Genomic DNA, 12086 nt, shown 5'->3' with positions numbered 1-12086 from the left:
AGAGAGAGAGAGAGAGAGAGAGAGAGAGAGAGAGAGAGAGAGAGAAAGCGCGAGCTTCGTTGGGAGTAGTAGAGGTCGAATGATTTAAGAGTTGCGAAAAAACACACCGGTCTCGCGTTCTCGTCACTGCCAGTATCGTTAGATCGCTTGGTTAAAAAACGAAGCCGCGTTTTTAACCCTTCCATCTTACGAGAGGGGGGATAATAGAATTATCCCGGAAGGGAGGAAAGATAGAGAGAACATTTTTTTATTCTCTACTGCTCTTCAATCTCAAATAAATAATTGCTGTCATCTCGTATAATCACACGTATGTGAACGTAAAGATGATGACGCCTGACGATGAAAATTATTTATTTAAAACAGCATTTTTATATGCTTATTTTGCAGTATAATGGTCGATCTATATTTATTTTACATATTCAATGCATACACTATGAACAGAAAATCTAAGAAATAAGAAATATTTATTCGATAAATGTCAAGAGATTTCCTCATATTAATATAAAATATTTTTCAAATAAGGAAATATACATTTCCTTAAAACCTTAGCTTTTCATTAAGAAAAACAATTATCTATTCCATTAAATATAAGAATTTTTAGATTTAAGTAAATATGTTATTAATACTCACACCCCCAATAAATATTTTTTGCATCTCAGATATTTTTTCTCTAGTGGAAAGATAAGATAATGAATTGGCGACTCCGACGCATATAATTGACGAATATGAGTTTTGCCTCTACGCCCTGCAATTGAACTTTCCAAGGGGAGGTCGTGATCGCCATAATCTCCCCTCCGGATCCGTTTCTGGCTGGTATTTGGCCTGGCGCCGTCTGGCTGTTCCTCTCCCCGTCTCTTTCGAGAGAGAGAGAGAGAAGGCATTAATTAGCGCCGTTATTCCAGATATAGTACGAAGCGTTCATTGTCGCCTGAGATGCAGCTATGCGCACGTTACACCTGCCACGTTCGACCAGCCGACCATCCGAATCGACCGCTCACCGTCGTGACCGGTTGGCCGAGCGCGCGTCCGGTGAATGGTCGTATTGTTAATCCCGAAGCTAACACGCCCGAATTGCACACGCGCGCGGTATCGGCATTGCGTGTCGAGCGTGTCGAGCGCAGTACCGCGTTATTCTAATGACACCCACCGCATCCGGGAACGCGTGCGCTCGCGTCCGGCTGACGAACGTTTTATTTCAAAGAGGAAGAATTCGGAAAGTGATCGTGTCGTTATTTAACTCCGACAAACTGTCGCGGTGCATTCAAATACACAGGGCGAGCAGATGTCCCCATTTGCGAAGCAACGACAGATCTAGAGAAAACGTAGACTCCTATTTCAAACCGTCCCTGACGTTCTCGACGAGACTTCGCCCGAGCCTTCTTAGTTTCTCTGTACCGCCACCCACGATGAGAAATTCAATCGCGATTGCTGCTTCTTCTTCGTTTAATTTTTCTCACCGACGACTTCTTTATGTCGATTTTTGTACTTGTAGCTATGACGTAAATCTCCTTGACAAGAACATTTTTTCTTTTACACGTGTTTTGTAACAAACAAATCAAAATTCACTAACGTTTTCTAATTACTCCTCACATTTTAAAAATTAATCTCACTAATTTTGTCACTCCTTGCAATCGTGTGACTTTTATATTCACTCAATATCTATTCAATTTTTTTATTCACTTGATATCTAAACTCAAGCGTTCTATTACATTCACATTACTGTATCTATTCAAGTATCGTACTTGTTGCTTTATACTTTTTATGTATATCTTAAGTTTCTTTTTTTCCTTTTGTAAATTAGTTCCTACTTTTATTGTCCAGTGTGTAATCTTTCTCTGTATTCAGCTCGCACCTGTTCTGCTTTCTTTCTCTTTCTATTGTATGCATTTATCATCATTTCTTCTCTTCTTTCTTGCCTTGCGTAATCAAGTAGATTATCCGTTTATGAATAAATGAATGAACTCTAGCTTGTGTTGAAGTCGCACGCGAGGAAGCCAATTCAACTCGACGCCACGTTCGTTATTTCTCTTATCAGATAGCGTCCGCGCGTACAATGCACCGCATTGATCCGACTTCACGCGTCATCGACGTGCCGAACTTCGCCCTCGATTCGAGACGAAGTGACGAGTGACGACGCGTCGCGAAGAACGGGAGCTCGGACCCCAAAGGTATTCGGCGGCACTGAGCGATCGTGATCACCGAGGGACGTCGGGGCCCCGTTGCATTCCATGCATTCCGCGCGTCCCTTTGCTGCACTCGCTCGCACTCGACACGTCGCGCCGTACTTTCGTATGCACCGGATGCGCGATAGCGACTCAATGTCCGTCCAGCCAGGAATGCGCGCACACATCTCAAATGTTAATTCCCCGACTGCTATCGCGATACTAAATCTAAATCCGAATATCTCATGAAGTATCAGTAGAGACGCAAAACTCGATAGAAATTTTACTGATATTTTCATCGTTTTGTGTAAGCGACTCTTGACAATAACAGGATCTGACGCACGCGACGATAATTTTCGCGGTCGAAAGTCGAAATAATTTTTCACAATATCAAGTGAAACCAATCAACAAGTCAATCGTGTTTCTGCGAAATAAATTTAACTTTTATGAAGCAAGCTTTTATCCATAAATTATTTTTTCCTCAGTGTAGGTTAGAAATAATTTTTCCTCAAGAAAGTCGAAGTATAAACAGATTTTAAATCACAGGGAAACATATTATTCCTCAACAAAGACTCTACGGCCGTTCAGTGCGGATACCGATTGCATCTCTCGGAGCGAGGTAATAACGACAGTACGCGGAGCGAGCACGGGGTGTACGAGAGGCAGTAGTAAAATACCCAGATGCGTCTGTGAGTCCTCGCTACCTCTTGCTACGCCAGCTACACGGGGAAACGCGTGGGTGAGAAACACACCGTGTTACGATACGCAGAAAACGAGTAGCCGCGACCTGCATAATGCGGGTCTCTATCTCAACGTGCAGCACACACACACACACGGTGCCTACACTTTACGCGTGAACTGCGTTTAACGCAATCTCAATCGCGGCTTTTCAGACGCTTTCACATAGGTGTGATCTTTTGCCCTCCGCTGAAAGAGCCACACGGTGTTCCAGAATTATCAGTACTGGAGTGGCGTGCAACACGCTGCTGAGTGCGAAAGCCGACGCTTTTATCAGTGCAACACATTTGTGCAGTGATGATAAATCACGTTAATACATTAAACAACAACTTAAACTACAATTTAATTTTATTTACTCTCAACTTATCTCTCTCATAATTTTACTTTATCTACTGTTATTTTCTTTTCTTTCTATTTTCTTTTTATTTTCTTAATTTAATTTTGTCATCTTCTTAAATTATTGCCGAAATGTATCGCTTCAAGTTTAATGCGGCTTAATGCTTCGAGCTTTAAAGCTCGAGTGAAGAGAAGAGACGCCCCAATGACATAAGACAGACAAACGTGCGGTTGAAGAGCACGAAAAAGTAATCGCAACGAAATCCCGCGGTCAGCCGGTAAGGCGATAATGGAGAAACTCAAGAGCCAGTCCCACGGCCAACTCGAGTTGACTCATCGAGCACGTCTCGCCAAGGACAGCCGTGTCCGCAAGCTTCGTTCCGCCGGAAGGAAATACTTAGACTCGTTGCGAACAGCCGTGTCGATCGTGTTGCGCGATAATAATCCGAATCTCACTGACTCAATCGCCCGTCTCATCGCCAGGGATACATACACGTATTGTAGCGCGAGTAAAGGCACCCGAGGTATGCGGCTTTAACTTGGATATGAAGTATCCAACGTAGCTCTACAGATAACTTGTGTGAACTTGGCATACCATATTTAAAAATGTGACATTTTTTTTAGAGTTCTGATACTCTCTTGAAAAGTTCTAGAGCTCTATGCAACAATTTTAAATAGTTCCGGTCATTAAATACAAAAAAATAGACTTTTATAAATACTATATGAATACTATATGATTTTTTATAAATAAATTATTACTGCTGTCGCGCAGAACTCTTTGGACATTCGTTTTCTGATCATAAGTGAACGTTAAAAATATTTTTAAACCAATGGAACTCTCAAAGTGCGGCTGGCGCACCCCTCCTGCTGCTAAAGTTACGCGACCTCGAACACTTTATAATTTTTTATGAAGAAATTATTTCTGCTATCGCATAAAACTCTTTATATTTTCATTCCCTGATTACAAGTGAATGTTGAAAATATTTTCAAATATGCAGAACTCGCGAAATAGTGTTAATCTCTCTTATTTTGTTGTCGGTATTTCACATTTTGTGAATTAGGTCTTCGCAAATCGACTTTTCGCTTTTAATTAGTAGAACTATTGTTATATATGATTTAGAACTCTAGAACTATTGTAAAATAAACCGGAACTCTAAAGAAATAATTGATTTTACTGATTAGGTGCGCTTCGTGAACTTAGCGCACCTTTTTTTAAATGTCTATTTTTTTGTATTTAATGACCGGAACTATTTAAAATTGTTGCATAGAGCTCTAGAACTTTTCAAGAGAGTATCAGAACTCTAAAAAAAATGTCACATTTTTAAATATGGTGTGCCAAGTTCACACAAGTATTGGCGACTACCGTGTACACGCCTGCCTGACGCGTCTTTTTATTATGCTCGCGGCGATAATCAGCGTTCACGGCGCGGCGGGAAGTTCAGCGAGCGCGGCCGCATTTATTCTCTTCTCTTCAGGAAACAATTAACGTCCATTCGTTCTCATCCGCGATAATCCTAGTCGCGAGTTCCTATTCGCGATAACAAGAATATTTCTCGCCCCTAAGTCCCGGTGCTTCCTCGCGCCGAGATTTTCTTCACGCCCGTCGACGGCTGTCGCCGCGAATTCACCGAAACGTGAATTTACCGGCGCGTTTTCGCCGGTCGCGAACGGTGGCACAGAGGCGGAGAAGGGTACACTTTTCCCGGGCGTATATATCGGGGTATTAATGGTTATTACGTCGGCGGGGGAAAATTCATCTCGCGCCCGGCTGGCCGTGCTGGCAAAAACCGGCCGCGAAATTAATGTTCGCCGCGCTAGGAATTTCTTCCCCGCCGTTCGCCCGCTCGCTCGGGATGCGGCACGCCGTTGGCAGCCGCACTTGTGGTGGATCTTTTTGTAATGTGTATCAAGTTTTGGCCATCACGCCGGACACACGCCACTCCGAGTAATTGCCTCGCGAAATTGCTATATAGGACGGCCAAAGAGTTACCACTCGGCCGGGTTGCAACCTTTCGATGTGCGCGGACGAACGATTAAGACCCGCGAGAATAGCGCGACGATATAAAAATTGCATATCCGTGCATATGCAAGGCGTAATTCGTCTCAGTCGCGCGCTTGATGAAATTTCAATGGGGTCACGTAGCGTAGACTCGTTAAGTACGATGACATCCGTTTGCCCGATATAGCGTGCTATAATTGTGAAACAATTGCTTTCCCAACGCGTGCAAGGAGTGCGGATGTAATCAGCGAGCGGAAACTGATGGAAAAACTAGCGCTTTCCACAGTAACGGACGTCGTAAACTCCGTGTTAACCCTGCGTACCAAGTAAGGGATAAAGTGATATTCCGTGCGCCACGTCTTCGTGCGGATTGTGCGTTCACGCTCCAGGTGCTCGAGAAAAAGGAAAGATATGGGCGAGAATGGCTTCTCTTATAAACCGCGGTGGAAACTCGCGTAATTATGAAAAACCCTTATCCCTTTTGCACATTTTGCGATAAGTAGCGAACAACAGCTCAGCGTTTTACATAAAGGAGGGAAAATTTAAGAGATTGCATCGAGTCACTTTAAGTACACAAAATATTTATACAAAACTTAAAAATATTTATATTTTTAAGATCTTAAAGATCTTAAAAATTTTTAAGAAACTTAAAGATCTTTTTAATTATACATAGAAAAAGGAGATCAATCCAATTGGAAAGCTTATAAATTGGTCGGACTGTGTTTACTCCGCGTCGGAATTTTGTCTTGGTCCTGTCTTGCAGTTCATACAATTACTCCTCGCAATTTCTCGGAAGTTGATGCGATTTCCAAAGCTGCCACGTTAATACGACAGTCGGGACATATTAATTTGCAATCATTGATAAATGCTCATGAGACGGCCATTATCGCAGCACGCCGAAATACATCACCTTAATTGTTTTATTTCAACGTTATTTCTGTTTTAATTATCTCATGAAGGAGTCGAGATTTAATATCAGAACCGGAAGACTGTGTTCGGTTGGTTCTGAGGATGCCGGCTTGTCATATGACCGCGATAACTCGACAGCTAATAAAAGTCGGGTGTTATCGCACGTGCGTGCGCGATAGCAGCGTCGTAAAAGGGCGGATACATCATCCACGCATTTTTATCTCGCGCACATAAACCGGCGAAAAATGTGCAACGCATTTTTCGCGATGCTGTTCCCCGCCCACCGTTTGATCGTTTTTTCCCTGTTTCTTTATTTTTCATTTCTTTCCATTTTGAGAACTCGCGTTAATTCTAATAAGAAGTCCCAAGGACAATAACGTGCAAAGTCAGCGCGGATTCTATGCAGTTTACTTTTACAATTCTCACGGCTACACACACATGTACACGCTCCCGAGGAAAATTGCTTACGTAGCGCATCGCGCTGCCATAGAAAAAGCAATTTTTCAAAGCATCGCTCGATGTATTCCTTCGTAGAGGCATAATTCGTCAGCTTGTAATTGTAACGTAAAATGGTTCAATTAAACGTATCTATGCAAATATGATGAAAATAAAGATGAAAGTTTGATATACGATTTAAAATAGATATAGATAGATAGATAACACTGAGGTTCCTCGCAATTATTTGTAACAGTGCTACTAAGTTATGCATTCCCTGTATTTATTGACAAGCTTAATCCTTAAAAGGTAAAAAAGACGCAACTAGTAAACGATAGGAATTATTTTCTAATTGATTTTAGGCGTCCATAAAACTTGGATCCTCTCTGTTTTATATAGAAAGACATATGGATTATCCATTGGTAACAGAAGCTTAAAAATCACAATTTCTTAGATTGGATCTCTCATTTAGTGTCTAGAAGATAGAATCTAGCCATTTCTCGGATTTTTTTTATTGGTTCAGCTCGTCCCTCAAAATGGCGAAGCCGGTCACAGTGGTTCATTATATTATTTTGTTATTATATTGTGAGTTTATAAAGTAATTCACGGATTTCACTTTTTTGAAAATGAGAATATAATCGTTGACACTTTTATTCTACATTTAAAATAAGTTGCTGTTGATTATATACTAATCTTCATTATAGCATTTGTAACATAAGAGCTTCAAACACCAAATTTTATTGTAATCTTAGTATAAAATGATGAAAACAATCATTTGAAGCACGTTTCACTTCTTCGACACGAGTCATTCCTATCGCTCAAATATGCCATTTTGAGAGGCAAATGGCCAGACTGTCTTTTAGGGACGTTAGGATAATTCTTGCGTAACTATTGCGTAACCTGCATAACCAATTGTATACTATTAAAAAGTCAAGGACGAAAAAAATATTCGTTTTAATGGGAAAATAATATACATCATTTTCCTCTCTATTATGAAATAATAATTCTTGGTTTTGCAAATTAATCAGTGAAGATGATTTCGTGGAAGCCGCCTTGTGAACGCGTTCTCGTTAAAATTTCTCACGCGTTTGCGTTGTATTTTTTCAAGTAGATTTTCTGCAGAGATAGATCGGCGCTTCTTATGCACAGAGATTCAATCGCTTCCGCCGATCAGCATTGCGGCGTAACGATCGCCTGTTAACGCGAGTCTACACGATTGTTCGTCTGTGCTGAGCAACAAATCGGCCGGGAGAACGCTTAATCCCATAATGTGACATTCGTGTTTGAGGATTACGGACGAAGGATACGATTCACGGACGCGTTTCGAGAGCGACAGCGCTCGTAGATCGCGTCGAGAGAGCGCGCATTTACATAACTAGTTCGGTCGATCGGCCGTATGCATCACGCGCACGCACATGGTGTATGCGTGCGGATACGCACGTTCATGAAATTGTGGGATAACCGTGCTCGCGTTATCGAGAAATATGTGCGAAAGAGCGGGCGCTCGGCGCCGCGGCGCCGCTCTCGCGGTTTCTTCATTGAATACCGCTGCTCACATTTCCCATCGCACGCCGCCAGGAATCCATGTCATGAATTAATTAATTACTTATGAGCTGTTATGCGCGAAGAAGGAAATCTCCTCGCGATCGGGGCTTTATCAGTGAGGCTACGCTAGGCGATTTCCACGCACGGCGAGCCGCTCTTGCCTCTCTCTTTCTCTCGATCCAGACATCCGCCCGCTCATCTAATTTGCATGAAACACTCGCGGCGACACGATCTGACTCTACGAAAACTCGTTTTCGAAACAGGGAGGTTGAACACTCTCAAAGAGTTATCTGTCATATTAATACGTTAATCGGACCAATTAAGTGTTTCTATGTTCAAGTAGAAACCACACACTAATAAAAAAAAAATCTCATTTTCAAAAAGATTCCTTTGAAACCAAGAGAAAAATGTTCTAATCATACAGATACTCTCTTGTTTTCGCTTAGAACATGGGATTGCAGAAAACAACAATTAGAGTTCTTTGTTTCTGGCGTTAGAATATTTTCCTTTTGATTGCGAAAGAATCCTATTGAGGCCATAACGTCGGTGAATTCCGCTAAGCGTGAGACTATATTTTGTTGGGTGTACTTTAACTTTTAGAAATAACATGTATCATTGCAATGACTTATGAGAAATTACACAGAGCGATTTGTTGTAAGGGCGCATTCACATTTTGGCAGAAAAGCAGAAACCAACCCGTGCTGCTAGTCAAGTGGTAGTCGACTAGTTTCTGCTTCTTTACCAGCGCGAATTCTGGTTGGCTTCTGCCTTTCTGTTTTCTGAATTCTCCTTTGCATTAACGTGGACTAATCACGTTATCGCAGCATGCACGAATAATCGCATTCAGATGCTTCGACAGGACTTCTTTTCATTCCACGATTTATCCTTCCTACCCACACAGACGCAACTATATCAATATGTACATCGAAAACCGATAATTTCGGAGTTGCTCCCTTCTCCGCCTCTCGGCCACGGAAATGGCACTGGGTTACCTACAATACAGTTGGTTCTGCACGGCGGGACGTAGTGTACGGGCGGACCATCCGTGAAACCTATCGAAGCGGACATCCGATCGAGAGAGGGAGGAGAGAGAGAGAGAGAGAGGGCGGAGGGGAAGAAAGAAAGGGAGAAAAAGAGCTGCAGACGACTTGGTGACGGATGCCGAGCGATCCACCTGCGCGTCGTATCTGTTCTGCGATGATGCGAGAACACGCGGTCGCACGCACTCGCGTCACGCGCTCGTTCGCTCCGGCTCCTGCGGTTGCACGCATCGCGAGCATTCCCACAGTACGCGTACGCGCGGAAAAGTCGTCGCGCAAGTACGACTCGGCGACGACACGCTCGCTGATCGCGACCGTCGAAGGAATCCGATACACCGTCGCCGCGGGCGATTTTTTTTTTTTTTAGGTGAACTGTGTGCGGAGGCGCGGGAAACCTCTGAAAGAGAGTTGCGCCGGACGAGCGAGTTTGGTACGAGAGAGGCAGAATCCCCCGCGCGATTTCCCTTGAACGTTGACCTTTCTCATGGCCCCCGGGGGGGGGGGATATAATCCCTTTTAATTAATTCAACTTTCGCCGACGACGCGCTTTTTGGGCCGCGCTAAATGAGTGACTCGCGCGAAGAAGGGAAGTTGCGTCGAGCGGCACGCGTGTGTCCCGCTGCTCTCGTGGAAAGATTGTTTACAGTTAACTTCCCGTCTCGGGTTCGTGAATCACTTTGGGAACAGTTGAAACCTCATTTGTCGGTAACGGATTTTCATACGAAAGAAAAAATTAGAAACATTCAGGTCTAGACAACGTTCCCTGACCGGAAGGCAGAGACCTGAAATAAAATGAGAGAAATTTCATCCTGATTTTTTTCATTCGTACAAGAAGAGAACCAGACAGTGGTACTGTCCAGCAAGCGAGCGAGCCGTAAATAATCGCGATTATTTCATTTCGCGGTGTCTCGCGCGCGTCAAGGCAGGCGCCGGCGGATCTCCGTCCTCCGACTTTTCCCCGTGACTGGTTTTAGGCTTCCTCTCGCAAACCGGTGCCCGTTTGATCAGCAGTGTGCATTCGTCGTAATCAGACGCGCAGGCCGCCCGCCCGCGCGCTCGCTGCGCGACGATCGTTCGCGACCGGTTATCGAAGTATCGAGAGCTTCTCGGTAGTTCGAAGGTGGTCCCTTATCTACCCGGAGTGGCTTGCTACGTGTAACATCGGCTGTCGTTCTCTCGTCGACTCCGGCCTCGACTTTGTCGGCGAGCTCCCCCAGACGAGGATCACGTCCGCACGGATGAAGTGCATGAAATGCGCGCGCTGATGCACTCGCGGCGTCGATCGCCGATGTAAGGCAAATTATGTGTATGTTCTTGCAATTTTTTCCACCTCGCCGCTTCGTATGATACGTGTGGAAGCCTGAGAGAGGAAAGACGCACGGAGGATGTGTTTATTCTGATCGCGTCTTTGTAATTTGGTCAGCTGATTCTTTTGAGTTGTGATAGCGGATTAACAGATCAGAGAACTACAAAAATACGGGAAAAAAGAAATGAAAGAATATATGTGACCAATGAGACATCCGTGCTGGCATCATTCTTATCGTTATTATAATCACTTACTTCCGCCACTTAAATATAGTATCTTCTCTCAGTTACACTTGTGTTGGAAACAGATTATGTAATATACAATCGACTCAACTGTCTTTTTTTTTAGGATACCGGGATTATTAGTAAAAAATTATTAGCAAGTGAGATCTTTTTTCCTCCTTTGAAGCAAATCGAATTTTTGTTTTAATATTTTTCATTGAAATGCTAAACTTACTAGAACTCGGGATATATTTGGAATAAATTCGATGTACTTTGCGGATACATAAACTTATGAGACACTCGGAAAAAGTAATATTTGTTTCGATGCTGTATGTATTTTCCTCTGTGTAACAGTACACGCTTAGAAACAGTTTGGTCGTTTTCCGCACAAAGCTCCGATTCTAAAGTCACCGATCACTAAATCGATGCATCAGGTATTTTGACAAATTGCACTGCATTCTCGTTCGCGATATTCTTCGTTTTTACGACAATCGCACATCGCGTTCCCGTTGCACGATCCGCGTTGCCCGAGTGCGCGAGAATCGTCCCATAAATCACCGATATACGTACACAAGGCCGGCGATCGCCTCGCGAAGGAAGCGTACGGAACAGCTGTTGCCTGACAAAGGCGCGACGAGAGAAACGCATGAGCCCCGATTACGCGCGTTCACACGCCAGTGCAACTCGTCATGATAATACTCGGCGTCCAGTCATCGCTTGGATGCCGCGTTAATCCCGCGATACATTGTGCAACGAGTTATGATACGATGAACATATGTAGGATGGTAAAATTCCTTTGTTTTCACCTCCTGCGATCTTAGTTCTGTCCTCCACGTTGCATCGCTCAGTTTGAGAGCTCAGTTCGATATCTCAGTTCGATTAATCGCATGCGATGGGAATAGCTATATATTTTGTCAATTTTGTTTCAATTTTTCTAGAATCTTTGGAAGTTGTGTAAAGTAAATTATATTTGCAAGTGAATCAGTAAGAGTTAATTTTTGATATTAATTTATTACAAGGAGATAACATGAACCTCTACATGTGATTGTTATTTCCCGTAATAACCACCTCACTATATCTCAGGAATATTGATTTTGATAAAATCTGTACTGATAAAATCACTAAGATATATCTGTAGACTTGTGTGAACTTGGCACACCATATTCAAAAATGTGACATTTTTTTTACAGTTCTGATACTCTCTTGAAAAGTTCTAGAGCTCTATGCAACAATTTTAAATAGTTCCGGTCATTAAATACAAAAAAATAGACTTTCAAAAAAAGATGCGCTAAGTTCTCGCAGTGCACCTAATCAAAAAAACTATTTAAATTAACTATTTCTTTAGAGTTCCGGTTTGTTTTACAATAGTTCTAGAGTTCTATATCATATATAACA

General features: G+C 42.9%; 1 protein-coding gene across 4 annotated transcripts in view; it reads right to left on the bottom strand.

Annotated features, from left to right (window-relative positions):
• Positions 1-12086, bottom strand: part of LOC116841822 (signal-induced proliferation-associated 1-like protein 1) — an 85228-nt gene that overhangs the window by 11862 nt on the left and 61280 nt on the right. Inside the window, exon 1 of one of the 4 annotated variants that reach the window (XM_032810217.1) lies at positions 631-2155. The exons of 2 other annotated variants lie outside the window; for them this stretch is intronic. In XM_032810217.1, the coding sequence (XP_032666108.1) occupies positions 631-654 (24 nt within the window). In that variant the 5' untranslated portion in view covers positions 655-2155. Of the gene's footprint in view, positions 1-630; positions 2156-12086 lie in introns of those variants that run through there. One more of the 4 variants, XM_032810219.1, reaches the window with a different exon arrangement.

This window comes from Odontomachus brunneus, unplaced genomic scaffold (genome assembly GCF_010583005.1).
Source record: "Odontomachus brunneus isolate Ranch 3 - 2012 unplaced genomic scaffold, Obru_v1 Obru_scaffold_018, whole genome shotgun sequence".
In the NCBI taxonomy this organism is placed as follows: Eukaryota; Metazoa; Arthropoda; class Insecta; order Hymenoptera; family Formicidae; genus Odontomachus; species Odontomachus brunneus.
This window is presented reverse-complemented; position numbering and strand designations above follow the sequence as displayed.